This window comes from Eschscholzia californica, unplaced genomic scaffold, assembly GCF_041429995.1.
Source record: "Eschscholzia californica isolate CP2 unplaced genomic scaffold, dmEscCali1.0.p SCAF_2, whole genome shotgun sequence".
Classification (NCBI taxonomy): domain Eukaryota; kingdom Viridiplantae; phylum Streptophyta; class Magnoliopsida; order Ranunculales; family Papaveraceae; genus Eschscholzia; species Eschscholzia californica.
In genome coordinates this window covers 65,078,516-65,103,249 of record NW_028238309.1, presented here as the reverse complement: position 1 = coordinate 65,103,249, position 24,734 = coordinate 65,078,516, and the positions used below count along the sequence as shown (strand labels likewise).

Genomic DNA, 24,734 nt, shown 5'->3' with positions numbered 1-24,734 from the left:
CAAAAGCAATAGTTATCGATCAAATGACTAATTATTTGTGACAATACTAACAATATGTATCTATATATACATGATGCCTCCACAGTCCACACTAGCCCTGTGAAATAGTCTTTGTTATATTGATGCTGGAGTTTTAATTAATGTTAAATTCTAATTCATTGAGTTGAATTTGTCACTCTTTTCTTGCTTCACTTCTTAATTTTTATGTACTTACTGGGTGTCGATTAAAACCCATAAGAAATTGTCACATTACCATATAATGAGATAAATTTTTACCAAGATGAAAAATTTATGAATTTTTGGGTTTCTAGTCCAAAAATCTACCCCTAAACACACATTTAGTCCCCCAGTCCAAAAATCTACCCCTAAACACACATTTAGTCCCCCCTAATATTAATATAGGATTTTAAGCCAAAATAATAATTATAATGGATATTTAATCCAAATTATTTAAAATATATCTAGACTTCAAAGTTACAATGTTTTTCTGTTGAAAAATTCTTGTTTTGTTTCATAAATTACCTGTTATTTATTGTTAAAGTTTCATACTTTATTTTATGTTTTTCATACTTTATTTCATTTTTTTTATATGTGTCATACATAACACGTTATTTATCAACAATGTTTCTTCCAAAACGAAAAGGACTAAAAACCTATTTTCTGGGAAGATTGGACCTTAAACTTTTTTTGAACTTTATTTTGGACTTAAAACCCATAGACCCAAAATTTATAACACTTATGCAACAAAATTCTTATATAACAAAATATTTGTTAAGTTTGTGGTTATTCAACTCAAAACCAATTGGCAATGAGTGGAGAGGACCTAGACCTTATATTCTTGGTTGCTAGATACACATTCTCGCATATGGAACTATCCTCACAATATTCATCTAACATGTACCTTTCTACTTGTTATTGCCGGCCCTGATTTTTATGAGGCCCGAAGCGAATTACTTAAGTGTGGCCCCATTATATAATATATATATATATATGTATGTTATAAATTCCTTTTGCCAAAAGTTTTTGTTCCATAGAAGATTTATCAATTTTTTAGCATGACCTTTGTAGGTAAGTTTGGATGGATTTGCACATTATGTGGTTTGCACAAGTTAACACATGGTTGTATAGTTCGACTAAGTAGCTTAAGTCTGGAACGTATTCACATGGTTTTTAACCAATACGAAAACAAAAATCGTGTCAATTTCTTGTGTATATATAGGTATCAAAAATATATTGATTAAAAAATCTTAAGAATCTCGTCAAAATATATTCTTTTTAAATCATAAGTATCATTCTCTACGGAAAAAAAAATCAGAGATAGAGTCTTTCTTATTGACTTAAATCTTAAGAGCTTTATCGATGATTTTTTCCACAAATTTCCGAGAGCGAAAGAAAGAAGGAGGAGGAGAGAAACATAAAGATGATGTGGTGACAAAAAGAAAAAAGAATGATGTGAGAGATGTGTGTTCGTAAGACACTTACAACTGGTCGACTTAGACTTCTTTGTCGTGCGAAGCATTTTTTTAGACATTAAAATAGTTTTGAATATATATAGAAAGAATAAGGAGGAAAATACTCTAAAAAGAAGGGTAAAAAAGAAAAGAAAAAACAAAAGCTTTGATGTAGTCATAGTGCCAAATTTGAGTAACAAGTAAATATAGGGCCAAATTCTGAAGTACAATTGGGGTCAAATCCTAATTAAGCATTTCAAAAAGAAATTGAAGAATGATGACCACGTGAACCTCAAGAGTACATTGGTGGGCCCGCGGTGGAGAGTAAACAGTGACGTAATTAAACAAATTCTCTTATAGGCACCCCTTTGTTCCTCTGTGACGAACTGACAATGTGGCCCTCAAAATTATGTGGCCCAAAGCGAGACTTTGCTCGCTTTGGGCCAGGGCCGACTCAAAGCCTCGCTTTGGGCCAGGGCCGACTCTAGACTGGATCTATTTTAGCAAGAACTCAATATATGAGTCTATGCTAGATTAAAACCTAATCTAGGCAAAAAAAAAAAGTTATGATTTTGTTGTGGTTAAAGGGGAAAAAAATTTAGAAAATGGGTCACCAATGATTTATATACTTGATCAACCCTAGTGCCTTGGAGTTGCTTGCTCCCTACTCCCTAGCACTACTCTCTCGGATACTTACCTTTTAAAGGGAGATGCTTTACCAATTTAACAAGTTGGAGAAATTCAAATACTTTGACCCATGCAATTTGGCCTTAACTTAATTATGTTTTTTTTTTTTTTTTTGTTGAACTACTTAACTTAATTATGTTAATATCTATGTTTAGTGTCCAAGTCAAAGTATTTTTTTAAGTGACAAGCTTAGAAATTCAGTTTTTTTTTTTTTGATAAAAGATAGTTTGTTTTCGACAATGAGCAGTCAAGTCCCAGTTGTGTGGCAAAGAAGAAAATACGAAAAATAGTCGAGATTTTCAATCATCACACTCGTGCTTTTGCACGGACCCTCAACCCTTCATAATTCCATCTCTAATATGATGGGAGATAATGATTAACCCTTGACTTCCTGTTCGAAATATACAAATAATTTTTCTAATTGCGATTTAAGTATGTAACTCTCTCTATGACCTATGTTCGTCAATCAATTATATAATAGTACAAAATATCAAACTTAAGCTTGCCTTATTATAGAGTTCAATTCCCAGAAGAAGTGAAATACATGGTTTATTGAACTTGGGGTATTAAAAGCATAAATAATGTACTTAGATGGGTTTTAGGTCATAAGTTTAGTTGGCCTATGGACATGTTTCTTTCGAGGTTTAGTTCGGTGGTTATCGTGCTAATCACATGTTTGATGTATCAAATGTCACTATAATGACTTTTTTTTGAATTGTTCAGCATGTGACTCGAAACTTGATTTTTAAGTGGAAGATTATACCTCTTACCACTCCAACCGAGGGTTGTTGGTACCATAATGACTTTCTTAGTCCCTTTTCCAAAAGAAAAGGTCTTGAGAGTTCTATTGGCACCCTTTGGTAGAGGCAAATGAGCACGGGTTTTTTGAAAAAGAGAACGGGTTAGTTGCCAAATTTGGGAAATTTTCATATGCACACGTCATTTTTGTTATACACACATGCACCTTCCTTTACTTAGACACAGAAAACCCTAGATATGTTTCGTTTTAGCAAAAATTGTGGTACTTATTTTAAACAAAATAAATAAAAGAGTTAATACTTATTTGACCCCCTACTTTGTAACCAGCATCCTTTATTACTCTCAAATTTCTGTAAATTCAAATATGACTCCCCTTTTTTTTTATGTAAATGTCCTAACTACCCTTCCTTTAAAATACTTTTTCAAAATAAAATTAAACGTAAAACCTTAATTCCACCTCATTTCCCTCTCCACCACACATCTCTCTCCACGTCACCTCTCTCTCTCTCTCCACCTCACCTCTCTTCCCAACTCACCTCTCTCTCTCTCTCCAACTCACATTACCTTCGTCGGTGAAGGTAATGTGAGTTGGGGAGAGAGAGACGTGAGTTGGGAAGAGAGGTGAGGTGGAGAGAGAGAGGTGACGTGGAGAGAGAGAGAGGTGACGTGGAGAGAGATACGTGGTGGAGAGGAAAATGAGGTGGAATTAAGGTTTTACTTTTAATTTTATTTTGAAAAAATATTTATAGGAAGTGTAGTTAGGACATTTACATAAAAAGGGACCATATTTGAATTTAAACGGCCATAAAGGAAGCTGGTCACAAAGTACGGGGCGAAATAAGAATTAACTCTAAATAAAATAATTGTGGGTTCATATAAGAATTCCCACGAACTTCATTATTGATTTTAAACAAAAATAAATAAAATAATTTTCATATGCCCCTTCTATCATTTTTCTTTACCAAATAAGTCTTCCTTGGCTAGAAGGGTATCTATTGTGGATTTTTTATGGTCTGGCACTGTGCAAACCAGATATATCGTCCACTGACTGCACCATGTGTCTTACTGGGGCGATGGCTGAATTATTCGACCTAACTGTTTTCTTAGGTATGGCTTATATCCTTTCTATAATTATAACTTGATTGCATTACCAATGGCTACCACTGCACTACTAACGTATAGCACTCTACCGCCAACGACTAGCACTACAGAAGGTGTCGATAAGATTCGAAGTAATGGGCAATAGCCCCCACGTAGCCTATGTTACTTGTAAAACTTACTAACTTTTTCGTTCGAATGTCACTGGCATCACAAACCCAGCTCAGATTATTGAATCGTCTCTAGCACATCAGTAGGGTCTGTATGTCAATTACAGCGAAATGGTATGCATATATATTTGGTAGGAGAAAAAAGACTTTTCGTGAAAGAATCCTTTTGACCATTTATCTCATTCCAAAATTGAGAAAACTGGTCAAATAATTCAATATAAAATTTTAATGAAAACTTCTTCACATAATAAGATTAGTAGGATACTGAAAAATATTCTTATTTCTTAGTGTATAGTAATAATAAGATTAGTAGGATACTGAAAAATATTCTTATTTCTTAGTGTATAGTAATAAAAGTTCATTTGCCCCTTTTCTCATTAGCTACATAGAACATGCGGTTATGTGGGGATGATTATTATAAAACCCAAAATTAGGGAAATAATAGGAAATTAGGCTCAAAACTGAATAATATTGTACAAAAAATCCATTTTGTAAAATTACAGTTTTATCCTCCAAAGTGAAATTTTTCCGCCCAAATCAACGCCAAAAACGTTTTTGAATTCAAAAATGGTTTGCTCTCAACAATTTTGCAAATTTCTAAACAAATCTTAGTTTGTCTCAATTATTTTGTAAATTTATGAACAAATTCGTTTTTGCTCAAACATTGTTTTGCAAAAATATTTCGCATTTTTTTTCTTTCGCATTTCACATACACAAACTGACACAAACGTTTTGGCCAAAGCATTCTTCGATTTGTCTTGTGAAAAAAGAAATGGTTTTCGCATTTTTTGTTTTACTTTCGACATAAATATTTAGACTAAAGCATTTTTTGATTTGTCCTTTGCAAAAATTAAAATGTTATGCATATTATCCTTTATATTTGACAAATCCATTAACGAACAAATAATATTTTGACTAATGCATTATATATGTTGTTAAAAACATAATTATATATGTTGTCAACATTTTATAACAAGTCCATAATGAGCGATCGGAGACCACACAGTTGCGATTAGATAATGAAAGACTTAAAAGCGAGGTTAAGAGGCTCACATAAGCACTCAACAACTCGTTGTGTCTCAATAGTTTGAACTTTGAACCAAACTTCTAAGGGCGAAGCCTTATCTTAAGAGAACAAATTGAGGGTCGAAATTGCTCTACTAAGAGAAGAGGTATATCACATGAACAAGAGGTCTTCTTAAGATGTGTGGGTGATGTTCACTCTGACCAACTTTGATCCTTTTATTTTTCGGTTGCAGCTTGCAAAACATGTAGGAGTTGGACAACCCATGGTACTCAACCCTCCTTCTTCTCCAATTTCTCCGGCCGGCATGGCGGCATTGAACTAGGGGATGAAGTTGTTCAAACAATCCCCGAAGGCGAGATTTATGACGGGGGTAATCTCTGTAGATCCTTAAATGGGTTTGCTGACAAAGACAAGATCCTCGAGCTAGCGGTTGCATCAATGGAAGAACTGATGAATATGGTTCATTTGGGAGAGCCATTGTGGGTTCTAAGCTGCGATGGCTCTTATGAGATTCTAAATGTGGATGAGTACATGAGAACATTTCCAAGGGGAATTGGAGCAAAACCATATGGGTTCAAAACCATTTGGGTTCAAAACCAAAGCTTTAGAGAAAATAACAACACCAAAATGCAGCCAAAATACTGCATCGGTGCAACACAAAAATGCTTCAATCCATTACAATCTGCAAATACACAAACGAAGGGCTCCCAAAGATAAAAACAAAACTCGATTAATCTTGAATGTTAAATATCGTATTAATGACCACCTTAAGTGTCGAAGGTACATAAATTGATACAACAACTGAAACACATCTCTTGCTACATCCGAAATGCTAAACCTGCAACAACAACAAAAAAAATTGAACCAACTACTACATTACGACTCCACTGAATTGTCTCTCAATTGAAAATTTGAAGTTCTAGCATCACGAAGTCCATGTTAGACCGCATGTGTAAGATCGTCTGTTATTGGATAAGTAGACGTTGCTTCACACCTACATTTCCGAACAAATTTATACATTAAAAATGAGTGCATGTAAATGGAACCAATATATATAGTACTACGTACTTTAAGTTTAGAAATATTTTTACTAATTCTGATATGTTTTGATCAAACCACGCTAATATTTTTTCCCTCTCTACTTTTTTCTATTCGATCAGACGTTGGGGTTTTTTCTTTTGCTTCAAGAAGTTCTTAGGAAATTAAACCAGAGCTTGAAACTTGAAAATAAATAGAGTTTGAAAGTTGGAAATCAGAACGAGATAAAACTTTGAGACTTTTTCTTTTGCTTTAAGTTCAGATTCGTATGGAAAACAAACTTTTCCGACGAAGGAGAGAGCGAGAAGAAGGTACAGTTTTTAATTTTTGTAGTTAAGGTCTCCGATAAAAAAAATGTGTTGGTAGCTGACTCTTATTAGAGAAGAAGGAAAGGGATATCGCCTTTAACCATATTTGGTCAACTTTTTTTGACCAAGTCTTTGGGAGTAAAACGCATTGTATTTAATAAAAAACACATTGCCTTTAAAATTTATCTAAAAAATAGTAATAATTAGGAGATATATAATATTGAGAAAGAAAATAAAATATATTTGAAACGTCTTAAAATTATAGACGTTAAAATCGCGATACACAAATTTAATACATATTATATTTGTGATACAAATTTTTTTTATTTCAAAACTATTAAATAAATATTCCTAAAACCAAATTTAAATATCTAACCAATCAATGTTTGTAAGTTATTTGTGTGGAGTTTTTATTTGGTTGACAATCTTTTTTTTCTTGTTAACATTTTTTGTTGACAATCTGGTAACAAAGGGTTGGTAAATAGAGTGGCACCATACTATTTGGGATGAGGTGGCACCATACTATTTGGGATGAGGTGGCCCCATAGGAGTGGAGTAGAAAAGATCTTTCGTGGCAGACTGAAACAATTCCACTACTACGTTCTTTCAAACGGTCACTTTTCATTCAATTTCCTCTTCTTCGTCTCTCTCTATCAATCAATTGATCAAGGTCTACTTTCTTCATTCAATTTCCTCTTCTTCGTCTCTCTCTCTATCACTCAATTGATCAATGTCTACTTTCTTCATTGAATCTTCTTCTTCTTCTTCATCTCTACTTCATTGATCAAGAATGACTCCAAATCCTAAATTCAATAAGTTTGATAAAAACCATAGAAACCCTAAAACTGATTAAGAAGATGCTACCACCCCAATGGCCACGGCCACCACCCCCAATCAAAACAGAAATATTATTAACCCTATTTCATCTCTGCCCTCCTCCTCCACCACCACCCCCAACCGCCACTATTCATCATAATCAACCCATTCCAAATACATCAAGATCATGTCAAATGGGTATCAGAGTTTAATATATCTTTAACCTTTCATCTAGGTTCTGATACCAATTTGACACCGCACGACACGTTAGGATTTGATATTCCGCACTATCGGTCCGTGTGTTTTGAGCATAATATGTCGGGTCGACATAACGGGACAAAAGGCCGTGACAATTGGTATCAAAGCCTGGATATCAGACTATAGACTATGGTGCTCTGATCCCATATGAGAATTGGTATCAGAGCCTGAGCTACAGGATGAAAACGTATTACATCCTGATACCCATTTAACAATTGGTATACTCTGATACCAATTTGACAAATTGGTATCACAGCCTATGTGATAGGCAAGAAGAGTATTATGCTTTGATACTATTTAACAATTGATATCAAGGCTAATGTGTATGTTGCTCTGATCCTAGTGATGGATGGATTTAGAACTTGATAGCTTTGATACTATTTAACAATTTTTTTGACCAAGTCTTTGGGAGTAAAACGCATTGCATTTAATAAAAAACACATTGCCTTTAAAATTTATCTAAAAAAAAGTAATAATTAGGAGATATATAATATTGAGAAAGAAAATAAAATATATTTGAAACGTCTTAAAATTATAGACGTTAAAATCGCGATACACAAATTTAATACATATTATATTTGTAATACAAATTTTTTTATTTCAAAACTATTAAATAAATATTCCTAAAACCAAATTTAAATATCTAACCAATCAATGTTTGTAAGTTATTTGTGTGGAGTTTTTATTTGGTTGACAATATTTTTTTTCTTGTTAACATTTTTTGTTGACAATCTGGTAACATTTTTCTTATGATGGAGCTGACTTGATTCACATAGCAAAATCGTATCTTTACGAAAAATAGTTCTGGCGGTTCTGCTGCTGGAGTTGGCGGCGGTGGAGGTGGTTGAATGGGTTGTTCTGTTTTTTTTCCGATCAAAGTTTTGAGGTTTTTTCCTCTCCCTACTGAATTAGGAGAAGACAGTAGAGAGAAAAAAGTGTTGAGAGAGAGGGAGAGAGATGTTGACAAGTGAAAAGAAAGAAGTTTTTTTTTAGTGATGGTCGCCGACCGGTGACCGGCCGACCTCCAGCGGCCGACAAGAAGAAAATGACGAAGGATGGGGAAGGAAAGAGTTTTGAAGTGGGGTAAAAAAGGAAAAGAAAACTCAACAGTTAAAGTTGACTGACGGAAATAAAAAGAAGGGGGTCAAATTGGAAGCTGGTCATCTTTAGGGGGTCATTTTGGTGACTTGGTCATATTTAGGGGGCCAAAATAGAATTAACCCATTTTTTAACTCAACTCAAACTACCTAAAACAATTCTTGTTTCAAACGGTCACTTTTTTTGCATTCACAATTTCCTCTACTTCGTCTCTCTCTCTCTATATATCAGTGAATTGATCAAGGTTTTCATTCACAATTTCCTCTTCTTCGATTGTCTCTCTCTATATATCACTACTCAATTGATCAATTCAAGGTCCATTTTATTCCTTAATCAATCTTCCTCTTCATCTCTACTTCTAAACTTGTAAGCATAAAGGCACCTGAAAGTTTGCAATGATATGCCCTTCATGCCAAAATCATAACAATGTTGAAAGACTGGATTCTAAAAATGACGTCCTAATTGGTTCTTGTGGAATTTATGAGTTTTCTTTTCTTGAAGATCACATTCCTAAGGTATGAGTCATTCTGTATTTTTATACTTTCAATTTTTGTTTTAGTTTCCAAGTAATTCATGACTAGCTACTTTGATATATTTATCAAACTACTAATGTAGCTTTATTGGTATTAGATTCAACCTCCCACTCACTGAACCTGAGTTCGAAATTAGATGTCCCACTTTTGTAGTTTTTTCTTTTTTTTCTTTCACTACTCTGTATTAGTTTCATCTCTGCCATCCTCCTCCACCACCACCCCCAACCGCCACTATTCATCATAATCAACCCATTCCAAATACATCAAGATCATGTCAAATGGGTATCAGAGTGTAATATATCTTTAGTCTTTCATCTAGGCTCTGATACCAATTTGACGCCGCACGACACGTTAGGATTTGATATTCTGCACTATCGGCCCGTGTGTTTTGAGCATAATATGCCGGGTCGACCTAACGGGACAAAAAGTTCGTGACAATTGGTATCAAAGCCTGGATATCAGGCTATAGACTATGGTGCTCTGATCCCATATGAGAAATGGATATCAGAGCCTGAGCTACAAGACGAAAACGTATTACATCCTGATAACCATTTAACAATTGGTATACTCTGATACCAATTTGACAAATTGGTATCAGAGCCTATGTGATAGGCAAGAAGAGTATTACGCTTTGATCCCATTTAACAATTGATATCAAGGCTAATGTGTATGTTGCTCTGATCCTAGTGATGGATGGATTTAGAGATTGATAGCTTACGAGATATGTTCCAAGAGCCTAGTGCTAGTGGCAAATGAATGTGTTTTGGGAGCTTGAGGGGATAAGCAAGAAGATATGCATAAGAACATGTGGTATGTTTGGAAGCATACTATGCCGCACTATCGGCCCGTGTGTTTTGAGCATAATATGTCGGGTCGACCTAACGGGACAAAAAGGCCGTGACAGATCAACAGATCATCAAAAGAGCTCCAAATTAATGTACCGTCCAAAATTAACAGACCCTAATACTATTTCAGCCACCCCCACTAGTTTAAAGGGAAAAGAGAAGCTATTAAATCAAAACAGAAATGTTATTAACCCTATTTCATCTCTGGCCTCCTCCTCCACCACCCCCCACCCACCACCACTATTCATCATAATCAACCCATTCCAAATACCACTATTTCATCTACTAAACTTGTAAGCATAAAGGCACATGAAGGTTTGCAATCAATCACGTTGATATGCCCTTCATGCCAAAATCACAACAATGTTAAAAGACTGGATTCTCAAAATGACGTCCTACTTGGTTCTTGTGGAATTTATTAGTTTTCTTTCAATTTAATTTTGTTTTAGTTTCCAAGTAATTCATGACTAGCTACTTTGATATATTTATCAAACTACTAATGTAGCTTTATTGGTATTAGATTCAACCTCCCACCCACTAAACCTAAGTTCGAAATTAGATGTCTCACTTTTGTAGTTTTTTCTTTTTTTTTTCTTTCACTACTCTGTGTTAATTTTTTTTTTATCATTTCTGAGGTATTCTATGCAGATTGAGAAGAAACGTGAACTAACGTGGCGTCCACCTGACAAGGGTTTTTTGTTGGTTAGCTCCGACGGTTCCATGTCCAATGTTTCCGCCGGCTACGAGGCATTGGTCCGGTCGAGTGACGGCACCATCCGTGCCGCCGCTGCCGGATCATCTCCACCACGTTCTGTCCTTCTACACGAGCTCGAGGGGTTGAACTAGGGTTGAGATTGGCTTTAAAAGCGGGTGGAGTCAAAGTCATTGTGGGCACTGACTCCACCACAGTGTGTTCTCTCTTCGACTCTACCATACAGCCGATCTACAATGCAATCAAAAGCCAATTGAAGAAGTTTGAAGAATATCAATTTAAACACGTATTCAGAGAGCTCAACAAAGCAGTCGATTATCTCTCGAGGGTCAAACCTGACGGTGGGGTACAAGAATTAGATGTTTCGGACCTGCCTGATGAACTAGCTAGCATCGCTCTTGACGATGCTAAAGGTGTGGTAATTAAGAATAAGGATGAAAAAGTAGGTAAGAGGTTAGCTTCTGATTCTTTCATGGTGGAGATGGTCTAGTCTTGTCTTCTGATGTCTGAACATAAGATGTGATGTTGTGTTTTGTTGTAATTTTGGTTCAGTTGTGGATCGAAGTTGTATGATCTTTCATTGGGATGATTTACACAGATTTTTTTAAGTCAGAACTGAAATCTTACTTGGGGCTAACTAGACTCAAGTCAGATTTCAAATGGTTCTTTTTTGTCTAATACCTATCATAATCATCATCTCCATCATTTTGACTAATAAGATTCCGCAGGGTACTTCAGATGGGTTCAGTTCTTTGGTTCTTTCGGACCGAGAAGATACATGGGACTGCCACGGAAGGCTATAGGAAATGCTAAATCTACTACTTTTTGTCTAATGGTCCTAGTGTAGTACTTTTCTGTCTGTCGATATTGCTTGCTAGCCTTATCCAGTGACATTTTTGTGGCTCTTTCTCCGACAATCTTTTGAGTAGCCACCTTCGTCAACACTTCTTTGGGTTTTTCTGTTGGCCCGTGGGTATCTTGCTCAGTGGTTAGAATTGCTCAACGTGCTAAAAGCGCAACTAAAAGTGTAAGCGTTGGCAAAGGTGCTACAAAAGCGTCAGCTGAAAGTAGAAAAGGAAAAAAATCGGCCTGCACCACATGTAACCAATCAGACAGCTTAAGAAAGATAGAGTGAAATACTGTTTTTTATTGTTTAGCACTATCATTTTGTGAAGTAGTATTAGGGTAAACAGTACAAAACTTCATTAAAGAGCTAAAATCTGTGGTTCAGTAGCTTTCTCTATCGAAGTATATATCAACTTGAAGGGATTACTATATCTTCCTACCAAGGTAAATGCTAGAAACAACGGTTACGACACCAAACTTAACGATCCTCTTAACGGAGAACTTCGGCGTTTTTGTTGGAATTTCTAGAAGATGTTTTGTCTGCAAGAGTTGTAATTAGATAGGTATGAATTAATTTGAACAAAAAATCAAGTCCAATGAGAAGTTTGTCTTTTAGGGTTAACCAAGTAGGTTCTTTAAAACCCTAAGAATTAAAAGGCAAATACCTCGATTGGTTCTTTGCAGTGCTTCGTAATCCCCGGAAGGTGCCCCCTTCCAACAACTGCAACTGCTGAAGTATGTTTACTAGCAACTCTCAGTAAAGATGATGTCATGTACCTGAACGTTGAAAAGTCATAAAAGAGCTTATATAAAGCTTGTATTATGGCAAAACAAGATGAAGTACGATCAATTCTTGATCATGAGCAAGGGTCTCCATCACAGTAGGGAACTTCTTGATAAATATATATATACTAATAGAGAGAGAGAGGAATACTTTATGATCGTAACATTACCATTTTAGTCAAAGCCTTTGGGCTTGGCAAAAAGATCGATTGAAAAACCATGCCGAAGATAAATTTCACCTTGTGCCACATCGACATTTTTGCCCATGTCCTCCGTAGCGTAACCTATTCCAATTAACAGAATAACCATGAACAAGTAACTAATCACAGGCACCTCATTTTGGAGTACAAAATTACGACATTAAGGTGCCACTGTACTTATAAGACTGGAACCAGCTTGGGGAAATATACGACAGATAGGTTGCGATAAGAAACAGAGTTACAGAACAATTGTTAATTAAGGGAAACAAAAGGTAGGACCCGATTGCGATAATAACCACACAGAGATACATATATACCTCTTCTCTGCTTTTTTACCCCCAAAAAAATGAAAACATCACTAAAGCGTCTATTGTGGGACTATGGATAGCCAAAAGTTTGTGAATCCAAACTATAACTTCTGCCAGTTAAATACTCAGAACTTGAAACAGCATTTCTTGAGAAGGTTGACAGTGGAAGGAGCATTGAAACATGCAACTTTGGTCGCGTTTGTTAGATCTCATTGTATGAACTAACTTGTCTTACTCAAACGGACCCAAAATCAGTCATTCCAACGAGTCAGATATTATGAATCAGCCATAAACAAACATTCTGAAACTTGACTCGAAGTCCATTTAGATATCGAGTCAGATTTCATATCTGACTAGGGGAAAAAACAACGACCAAAGGCTTGCTCAAGTGATCTTCTTGTTCTTTTAATAGTCTATCTGGATAGTTACTTACCTGAACCGGCGATCACCCAATATCACTTCCCCACCATATTTCCTTGCTTCCTCAAATGCGACACGAAACTCAGAACCAGGAAAAACTTCAGGCTTACTAGCAACCTACAGGATGCATGTGACGTAACAGAAGCATATTATTTTGAAGGTGATGGTAGATTATTATTTATTAGGGACTAAACAACATACCTTGGCAAGAAACCAGCTGTAAATTATTCCGAAAGTGTTGTTTTTCTTTTTCTTCCACAAATCAAACATTTCTTTCATGGTAGGAACCTATTTAAGTAAACATGAGTACATTTGCAAATGAAGAACAGTTAGAAAGGCGAAAAATTTGAGCCGCCCAAGATAAACCATGAATGTATATTGTACATAAGAGTTCATTTGATGCCATCACAAATGTTTTTATCAAAGTTATAATGGGGAGATATCGCACCTTTCTGCAAACTTAGTGTTAAACTATAAAATATAGTCCTTGTCATGTAGAACTACTCTATGATGCAAGTATAAGATGATTACTTTCTTGCTAGCATTTCACGATATTTTGCTTCTGAACGGTTGAACCAGATACATCCCACACTCTCTAAGATCGTGCTTTGTAATAGTCCTATAAAAACAAAAACACATAAAGATGTTAGAGAGTCAATTCCACTTGGTCACAACCGAGTGGGTTGGTCTTCATTAATCCTAATTCTATTAGGATTACATTAGATAATCCTAATTCTATTAGGATTACATTAGATAAAGATAGAGTTTTAGTTTTTAGTTTTTATAAGACTCCTAAGTTATAAACCTATAAATATGTATCTCCATAGACAATGTAATCAATCAAGTTGTAAGTGTTAATAAACAAGGTTTTTACCTCTCCCTCTCTCACGATCAACTGTTCACTAATCATCATCAATCATCCTCGGTTACAACCGAGAGCTCCATTCTTCTCTCTCTCGGTTATACCCGGGTATTCATACTATCACACTCGGCTTCACCCGAGAGTCGTCACATATCATCTCGGTTATACCCGAGACCATCATCCCTTCTCCATCTCTCTCGGTTATCAACGAGACGATCATCTTCTTCACCTCCACTCGGTTATATTCGAGTGTGTTTATCGTTCAAAGGTTTAACCTTTTCACAAAAGAGAGAGAATTTAACGAATACGAACCATTACGCCAACATCTTAAAGAAACGAACTTATATTTTGATCCATTTGACTATCTGTGGCTTCACTTCATGACTCATAATATACATATTGACTTTAAGCACTTACCAACCCACCCTGGATGCTTCTGCATAATAACAGCAAATGCAGTCATCTGTTCCAAAACTATGAAATCGATCATGGATGTATGATTAGCCACAAACACCTGCTCAAACCATCAAAACAAATTAGGCAGTGGCACCCAATATGCGGCGAAAAAACATATTGACCTATATTAGATTGCCGGTTCATGAGAACGGACGGTACCTTCCGTGGCCGCACACTAGGTCTTGGTCCATGATACTTGACAACTCCAGTCCATGATGCGAAGAAAAAACTGCAAATTAACTCCACCAAATAACCTCCGAAGAAAAAGAGGCAACAGAGGAGAAGGAAAAGTGTGAAGGGTATACGGAGTGTTGAAGTTTGACTAAAAGATTAGTCTAGAAACTATATTTACTCTTTGTAAGTTCCAACGTGGAATTCTCTAGTCTTTACTAGTATGCTCTATCTTTAGTATAAACTAGGTATTGCCCGTGCCTCCGGCACGGAAAAACTTATTTGATATATTTTGTATTTAACAAGTATGAGGGTATAGCATACCTTTTAATATGATTTGAAGTCTGTATACTACTTTCAAGTTCTAAATTCGAAATTATTTTTTACAATTTTTGTTTTGTGTCTATTATGTCTGTCTTTATCAATCAACAATAATTCATTGGAAATTATAAACACACATAAGTATTGATAGATCATAAAGCTGAGGAATCACAACAAGGGCATGAGAAATAACATAAGAAAAGAACCGAAAAATGTCCTATTGTAGATTACAATTGATCAAAAGATCCTGGTCTCATCAATCCTGAAAGTCTCATTCAACCTATTATAGACAAACGGTAATAAATCAATAAAAAACCAGGTCACAAGATAAATAGTGGTAACTAATGGCTTGCCCGCCCAATAGATATTATATGAAATAATCAGACTTAAGTGGATAGTATGGTTCTACTTCGAGAATGACATTCCTCGAGGAACCCTGAAACTCAAACTGTGTGAATGTGATTAAGTAATAAGCCAAGGGCCAAAGTTTTCAAAAAACAAAAACATATCACTATATCAGCTAAACCTAACCATCTTCACAAAATAAATCGAACAATATGCATTCATCGGCCTTTTAAGTCACCATTTAGCCAGTACATAATAAATGATTAAAGAATTTAAGTTTATAAGATGATCTGCCATAGTGCCCTCATATGATTGATTGGTTCTTTGCATTCATCATTAGAGTGATCCGATGCATTAGTGAAGAGTTTAACAAATGTACTTAAACATCCGAAGAGAACTATGTAGAAATTTGTATGGACTTGCTTTGACCGATAGAGAAACAATTGTGAAAGTCATCTTCATGCTAAAGCAGTTTATGATCCTATGCTCCAAGAATTTTATGGGTTGCGTTCCGAAGCACCCAGTTTCACATACTTTTGCATCATAAGTTACAACAATAAACATTGCGGGTAATTTCTTTACATCAAAAGTATGAATTAATTATTGAATGTTGTAACATGATATAAATACTTGATACTCCTACTTTTAACATCAATATATTACCACGGAAAATTGGACAGCTTCAAAACGTTGGTGTTAAGTCTATTTGTAAATATTTTTTCCTATACGTTTTGAAGAAAATATGGTCTTCACATCAAGAATGGTAATTAGGTACCTTACAAATTTCAACCTCTGATAATCAACCTGTTAGATGAGCTGCATGCAGAAGAACAAAAGGCGCTCGGGGTTTTAAGCATTGTATACCAAAATTCTAGGTCCATCGACTAATTTATTTTTCACTCTTTAACTATATGTAACCACACAGAAGATCTGCAGATAAGACACAATTGTAAAAGAGAATAAGAACTCGGTAAATGCATAGATTAAAAAAAGACTAAAGAGTCAAAGTAATTACCACAAATTACAAGACCTAGAGCATTGATATGAGAAAAGTGGTAGTGAAAATGCATAAGAGAATAGTCGTGTAGTAAAACTGAAAGAGTTCGACTTTGAAAAGTATCACGAAGTACTCCTAGTGCATTGATATGAGAAAAGTGCCTCATAAAGATAAATCTGGCTACATAGTAGGAGTTGTTGTCTGTGTCAATTGAAGAATAAGGTGCATTTAATGGAAACATAAAACACAATTAACTGTGACCGAGCTTTAAATTTTTACCCTTTATCCCTGATTTAGTAGTTGTAATCAAACATTTAACTTATGCAAATGATTTGTTACATCAATAGTTGTGGCCCAATATTATTAAGATAACCGATATGTCAAAGAATAAAGCACCTTACTTCTTTTCGTGCTTGAAATTGTCAGCGGAAGAATCATTTTGTCGATCCTTGTCTTACGCCACTATAACATAATAATTTTAGTTGGGTCGACCCTGCTAATCGTCGAATTGACCCTTGTCGGACAAGTCAACTCTGCAAAATAAAGTTTTTATCAAATCCCTAAAAACTATAACTAAATATAAACGAATCTTGGTGTTCGTGAAAATATCAACGAATCATCAATTGACATTTATTATGGATATGTTGAATTCTTTTTCAGAAACCAAATGCCACTAACGAAACTATGAAAGCAAGAAAGAAAAGGGAAGTATTCATGCCTAAAGATGGCTAGCAACATTTTCTCTTGGAAGCATGTCGGCCTTCATTCTAGTATATATAAGTACGACCTCTGTAACAAAAACAACACAAGCAAAATAAATTAGAAATAACACATGAAAAGCTACATAAAGAAAATTTTGAAGTCTTACACTCTTACTTATAAAGGAAGAGAGACATATTGTCAATTCTAAGCTGTCACAAATTTTTAGTGAAGTTCCACAAACCAAACACTCTGAGGCATCTTTTCGGCTGATGGATCGTCATTCTCATTCTCACCACAATCATCATTATCTTCTTCATTTTTGCTCCTTCATTTTTCTGTTAAGTTTTCCACTTAGTACAAGCCCTTTCCCACTTTCTCCCATTCCTTGAGTTAAAGAATTCTCATAACTATTTTGGCCCTTCAACTCTACCTCCTTTTTCCAAATTAAGTGATGCAATATGTTCTCAACGATTTGAAGAGGTTCAACAAGTAGTTCCAAGCACCATGAGAAATCCCATTTCTTCACAAGTCTCTAGTCGCCATTTTTCGACAACACTACCATCATTCAAATAACAAAACCAAAATCTCGGACAAACTATATTCATCTCATCTTCTTCTTTTCTTTTGGAAATTCCCATTATTATGAAGTTAATTCTTTTTTTGTAGTGACCAATTTTGTATGTGTTCCTAAGTAAGTAAATTTGTCCATTTTTCGAGGTCTCAAAGGAGTGTAAGTAACATACCTTTGTTCTTCATTGGTCGGATGTGTAGAAGTTTGAGTCAAGACCCCCTCAACAGTAGGGTAGCCATTTGTATTTATAGGAGAAATGTACTTATGAAGAATTACATGAATAACCTCACACAAAAGATAAACTACATAAGTGTACACTCCCACACTATACTAAACACTATCACTTAACATCCCCCCTCAAGCCGAGCATCTCTTTAGAAGTGAGAGCTTGAATTTTAGTTCATTGAACCTTGAGGTCGAGAGTCCCTTTGTTAAAATGTCAGCAACTTGTTCACTTCCAGGTAGATATTTGACCACCAACTTCCTTGTAGCTACTTGTTCCCTTACAAAATGAAAATCAATGGAAGCATGTCTTGTCTTTGAGTGTAGAATTGGATTGACAGCAAGGTATGTGGCACTAATGTTGTCACAGTGCACAATTGGAGTTGATGGGATTGGAATTCCTAATTCTTGAAGTAGATTCTTTAACCAAATGACATCTGCACTTGTATGGGAAACTGCTCTGTATTCTGCTTCAGCTGATGATCTTGCCACAGTTTGTTGAGTCTTTGAAGACCATAAGATCAGATTTGGACCAAGAAAAACACAGGAGCCTGATGTTGATCTTCTGTCATCAGGAGATCCTGCCCAATCTGCATCAGAGAAGCCTAAGATGGGAAGTGATAGAGACTTTCTGATGCAAATTCCTTCAGTGAGTGATCCTTTTAAGTATCTCAAGATTCTCTTTGCAGCTATAAGATGAATCGAAGTCGGAGAGTTCATGAATTTGGAAACTTGGTTGACAGCATAACAGATATCAGGTCTTGTCATGGTTAAGTATTGAAGTGCACCAACAAGACTCCTGAAAATATGTGGATCAGATAGTGGGATTCCATCATGTTTTGATAACTTCTTTCCTGATAAAACAGGTGTTGTAACTGGTTTTGAGTGTGTCATACCAAATTTGTTTAATAGGTCCTTGATGTATTTCTGTTGAGTTAAGAGAATTGATGTGGTATCACGAAAGGCTTCCATTCCTAGGAAATATTTGAGATCCCCCAAATCAGACATATCAAATTTGACTTTTAAGTTATAAATTAACTTTTGTAACCCAGAGGAAGAAGCACCAGTGACTATAATGTCATCAACATATAGGAGAAGAATGATGGAGCCCAAATGAGAATTGTGATAAAACATAGAAGGATCAGATATTGATTGTTTGAATCCCATGGTGGTTAGGAAAGAGGTGAACTTTGAATACCATGCTCTAGGAGCCTGTTTGAGGCCATATAGAGCTTTATGTAACTTGCAAACATGATTAGGAAACTTGGGATCAATGAAACCTTTGGGCTGATTCATGAATACACACTCAGATAAATCCCCATTTAAAAATGCATTCTTAACATCTAATTGTCTAACATTCCAATTTCCAGCCATAGCTAATGATAAAACAGTTCTAATGGTAGCAGGTCTTACCACAGGACTAAATGTTTCCTCATAGTCAATGCCTTGTTGTTGGGAGTAGCCTCTTGCAACTAATCTAGCTTTGTATCTTGCAATCGAACCATCAGCATGCTTTTTAATTCGAAAAATCCACTTACAGTCCACCACATTCATTGTTGAATCTCTTGGAACAAGAGACCAAGTTTTGTTTTTGTGGATAGCATTCATTTCTGCATCCATTGCTTGTAACCACTGTTTGTGTTTTGAAGCTTGAAGAAATGATGATGGTTCTTCAAGCTCAAAATCAGTGGCAGGTGTAGGTGATTTGGGGGAAACAGAGGTGAGAAATATTTTAGGTTTCCTAGTGCCAACTTTACTTCTCGTTATCATAGGATGAGTGGAGGTGTTGGAAGAAGAAGGGGGAAGAATGGAGGGGGCAGCAGGTATGATGCTCTGTTCTGAAATTGTTGGTTGAGTTGCAGTCTGAAAATGTAGTGCAGGTGAAGAAGGAAGAAGACGGTCGTTATTGGTAGTTTGTGAAGGTGGGACCACAAGAGGTGGAGTGTCCAAATGGACATCAGTCTGTTGAAGTGGAGCAGATTGGTCGGGTGGAGACAAATCATGTGAAGGTGACGTGCGAAATGGTGAGTGACGCTGACCATGGTTTTGAGCCGTTGGATTGTTAGGCGAGCTATTGAGATTAGAAGAAGGATTTTGTATAGCTGGACAACGACCGGCGTGGATAGGGACAGGTGGAGCAGCTTGTTGTGGTACTGTCCATGTCAGCGAGAGAGGTGGGAAATTAGGGTTTTTAATTTGGGGATTTTTCAAAGATGGCGTTGAAGAAGAAGATGAGAAAGGGAATTTATCTTCATCAAAAATTACGCTTCTGGAAATGTAAATTCGAGATGAATTTATATCCAGACATCTATAACCCTTGTGATTGTTACTATAACCAATGAAGATACATGGTTTCGATTTGAAATCGAGCTTAGAAGATCTATATGGTGTTAGTAATGGAAAACAGAGGCAACCGAAGGTACGAAGAAGATTGTAATCTGGTTTCTTGTGAAACAATTTTTCAAAGGGAGAGATTCCTTTATGAACAGACGATGGAAGTTGATTAATGGTAAAGATAGCTGTCTGAAAAGCATCTGGCCAATATTTCATTGGTGCAGAAGATTGATGAAGAAGACAAAGTGCAGACTCAACTAAATGGCGTATTTTACGCTCGGCCACGCCGTTTTGCTGTGGCGTGTGGGGACAGGTTCTGCGATGGAGAATGCCATTTTGAGTAAGAAAAGTAGAGAATTCATTGCTGATGTACTCTCCACCCCCATCTGTTTGCAGAGTTTTAATGGGTTTTGAAAATTGGTTTTCAACCATGGTTTTGAACAGTTTGAAATGATGAAAGACTTCTGATTTGTGTTTTAAAAAGTAAAGCCAGGTAAATCGGCTATAATCATCAACAAATAAAAGCACAAATCGAAAGCCTAAGTTAGATAACTCAGGGGAAGGACCCCATAAGTCAGAATGAATGAGCTCATTTGGAAATTTTGTTTGATGATTAACAGAATGAAATGGAAATTGATGATGTTTACCCAAAACACAACTATCACATTTAAGTTTTGTCATTACAGCATTGGACAATAGTAACAACTTTTGATTAACTAATAACTTGAAATTAGAAAGATTAACATGAGCAAGACGGCGATGCCAGACTTCTGAAGAGGTTCGAGAACCAGGAGGCAGAGATTGAGCAAACAAGGTGAGAGGCTGAGCTTTGTGGCAGATTGGAGAAGATGATAGACGAAACAAACCATCAGACATCGTTCCTACGAGTAGTGTCTTCCCTGTGGGAAGATCCTAACCATAAAACCATTTCGATGAAATATAGCAATACAATTTAGATCATGAAGAAGTCGAGATAGAGAGATGAGGTTTTTCTTAAAAGAAGGAACTACTAATGTATGTTTAAGAATGATATTTGAGAAGGGTAGAAGAAGATTACCAGCTCCAGACACAGATGCAACATTTCCATTTCCAACCATGACACTTTCAGGTACAGAAGTATCTGCTCGAGATATGATAGAAGAAGCATCTGAAGCTATGTGTGATGTCGCACCTGAGTCCATATACCAATTTGGATCAGAGGCTATTGAATCAATACCAAGAGCAGCAAAGGACTGATTAAGATCAGTGGTTCGATTGAGATAATAGCATTGACGAGCAGTGTGTCCATATTTCCCACAGTATTGACATATGAGTGGTGGTCGAGATGGTGGTGGCCCAAGAACTGATTGTCTTTGGTAGCCACCTCTACTGAAATTTCGACCTCGACCACCACCTCTATTGTAGGATCTTCCCCTTGTGCCTCTATTGAAGTTTTGATTTGGATTGTAAGATCGAGAGACAGGGGGTGAAGGTGATTGAGTGATAAGAGCAGAGGGAGTGGGAACAGAGCTTGCTACAAACTGAAGTCTGAATTCATGAGTTAACAAGAGAGAATGAAGTTCAGATGAGGTGGGAGGTAAGGTTCGAGTAGTAATGGAGGTGACAAATCCTTCATATTCATTACCAAGACCAGCAAGCACAATAAGGACCAGTTCATCATCTGCAACTGGATGTCCAATGGCAGCTAGGGAGTCAGACAAGGTTTTGAGTTTTAGAAAGTATTCAGAGATAGAGAGAGAGCCTTTCTTTGATGTTTGAAGCTGAAGCTTTAAGTTCATTAGCCTAGCTGAGTTGAGAGAGGAGAAGGTTCTTTCAAGAGATTCCCATACTGCTCTTGATGATGTGAGACCAAGAACTTGAGTTAAAATAGGCTCTGTTAAAGTTGCATTTAGCCATGAGAGTAGCATTTGATCTACTCTATACCAATAGACATATTCAGGGTTTGGTATGGAAGAAGAAGAAGAATCAGAGGAGGAGGTAGAAATAGTTGGAGGAGGAGGAGGAAGAGAGCCATCAACAAATTTGTAAAGGTCTTGTGAGTGAAGAATGGGGAGTAGTTGGCTTTTCCAGAGTAGATAGTTAGTGTTATCCAGACGGATTGAGATGAGATTAGCTATGTTTGTGAGAGTGGGGAGGGTAGTGATGGTAGAAGAAGAAGGAGAGGAGATAAGAGTGGGTTCCATTGGTTGTTGAGCTGTTGGAGTATCCATTTCGAGAAGAAAGAAAGCACTGAAAGCAAGGTGAAGAAGAAGAAGAAGAAGAAGAATGGCACTAAAAAAAACTAAGGTTTAGAGGCTCTTGATACCATGTAGAAGTTTGAGTCAAGACCCCCTCAACAGTAGGGTAGCCATTTGTATTTATAGGAGAAATGTACTTATGAAGAATTACATGAATAACCTCACACAAAAGATAAACTACATAAGTGTACACTCCCACACTATACTAAACACTATCACTTAACAGGATGTACCTAGCTATCCAACCAAAACAATTGGAATCACTGAAACGACAAAACAACCCGAATCTATGTCAAACAAAGAAGCTAATCAAGATTAAATACTACCGAAATTAACCTTTGATAGGAGTTTGATGATTACATGGTCAATCATGGGAAAAAGATAGTTATATTGGATACCAAATGAAGAGTATTGTTTGTCTTACTTACATGAAGGTCCATTTCAACACCTAAAAAGGTTAAGAAGTTTGAATTCATCCATGTGTGGCATATGAACGTCGTTACCGAGATCACAGTTGTTCTTTTTTCTCTCAGCATCTTTAGTGCAGTAACTGTCTGAGTAGTTGAAATAACTGAATCACAAAAACAAAGTAAAAGAAACAAATGAATCAGATAGAAAAACTGAAACTTAGACTCATTTAATCCATCAAAATATCACTCTGATCTTGGGTAGAATCATGAAAACAACCTCATCCAAGATTACAAAACATAAGATCCAATGTCAGATAACAAAATTAATAAATCTGCTCACTATTTAGATTAGAAAAGAAACAAAAAAAAAAACCACAAAAACTTATTTTGTTGAACTCAAGTACTTCGATTGGGTTTGTCTTTTGTTAATACACAAAATCAAACACATATAAGATGAAGATGGGGGAACTGGATTTGGAACTGGTGGAAGAATGAATCCTTTGAGTGCACGAAAGAAAACAAGAGAGAGAGAGAGAGAGAGAGAGAGAGAGAGAGAGAGAGAGAGAATGGGGAGAGAGAGAGACTTACGGAAATATGAGAGGTAAATGAAACGCTTGGAGAGATGGTACAGATACTGTTTGATTTCACATGAGATTGTATAGAGACAGGAGTTAAGGTAAGGAAGGGACAGAAGATGAAGAGATTTGAACGTTTCTATGTAGCCATTCCCGTGACCAAGTGAAATAGGATCGAGGGTGAGGTCTGAAGTCCCTTATAAGTGAGATTGATTTGAAGGGCCTAGATTAAAGGAAAAAGATATACGTGGTTGTCCAAGTCAACATCCAAGTCAGCGTCCAACTCAACACCTAGGAGCATTTATTTTGTCCTAGTCATCAAAAACCTTCCCTGTTTTGTTATATAGATAGATGTAAGATGTGGGTATGAAGGACATGAAGCATAAGAAGCACAAGAGAAGCAAATTAGAGATTGAATTGAAGAACTTATAAAGTAAGTTGTAAGAGTTGAAGGAGCTCTGTACGGGCTTCTAGCCCGTTCATCTCCAAATTTTAATATAGTTAAATATAATATTATATGTCTAAATTTATTATAAATCTTATCTAGATATTTTCTCTCAAATATCGTCCCCTACAATTGTATGACCTGATTGGGAAATGTAATCCATATCTAACTACCACACCGCAACACCAAAGTGGAAATAAGTATATATTCCAGTTCCAAGGTTCAGGTGGAAACGATTTGAAACAACGAGTAAAAGAATCCTGTTCACATACACCAGCAGGAAAAGAAACACAATTCAATTTGTTACTGCGCCTGCAGCATAAACGTTTTAAGCAAACACAATGGAAAGGGACAAGGAAACATCACTAGTATCAAAGAATTGGATGATCCGGTACTCCAATGTTTTGAAAACTGAATCAAAAGAGGATCAAGTGGAAAATGCAGGATATTATACGCTGGTGCGGAAGAAAGAAAGCGCCATTTTTATTGAGGATATAAAGCAATAACAAAAAGTAAATTACGCTACACTTACAGAAGTCGAGAGACTAGGCTAAAAAAAATAACAAAGTGTAACATGGGGAGTTTGTAAAACATAACGCGAAGACGTGACATGCATATAGCTAAAGAGGCCCCTCAAAAATTATATCAATTCGAAGAAGAAAGCAAAAGAACCAGAGCTCGGGGAATGCGGTAAACGCAATATTCGATAGTACTCGAAGTGTGCAAAAA

At 36.2% G+C, this 24,734-nt stretch overlaps 1 protein-coding gene and 1 long non-coding RNA gene across 2 annotated transcripts in view; both read right to left on the bottom strand.

Moving 5' to 3' along the window:
• Nucleotides 1–5,968: 5,968 nt before the first annotated feature.
• On the bottom strand, nt 5,969–23,505 carry LOC147560374 (uncharacterized). Its single transcript, XR_015234794.1, has 13 exons — nt 23,004–23,505; nt 22,789–22,838; nt 17,386–17,766; nt 17,228–17,298; nt 16,911–17,042; nt 14,835–16,442; nt 14,637–14,733; nt 13,806–13,976; nt 13,559–13,645; nt 13,371–13,474; nt 12,600–12,713; nt 12,312–12,423; nt 5,969–6,186 (listed from the first exon to the last, which is right to left on the bottom strand). It is a non-coding gene; the product is annotated as an uncharacterized LOC147560374 (long non-coding RNA).
• The window catches only part of LOC147560364 (uncharacterized), a 57,302-nt gene continuing 44,497 nt past the window's right edge, over nt 11,930–24,734 (bottom strand). Inside the window, exon 9 of the mRNA XM_086662506.1 lies at nt 11,930–12,186. Coding sequence (XP_086518632.1) covers nt 12,073–12,186 — 114 coding nt within the window. The 3' untranslated portion in view covers nt 11,930–12,072. The remainder of the gene's footprint in view (nt 12,187–24,734) is intronic.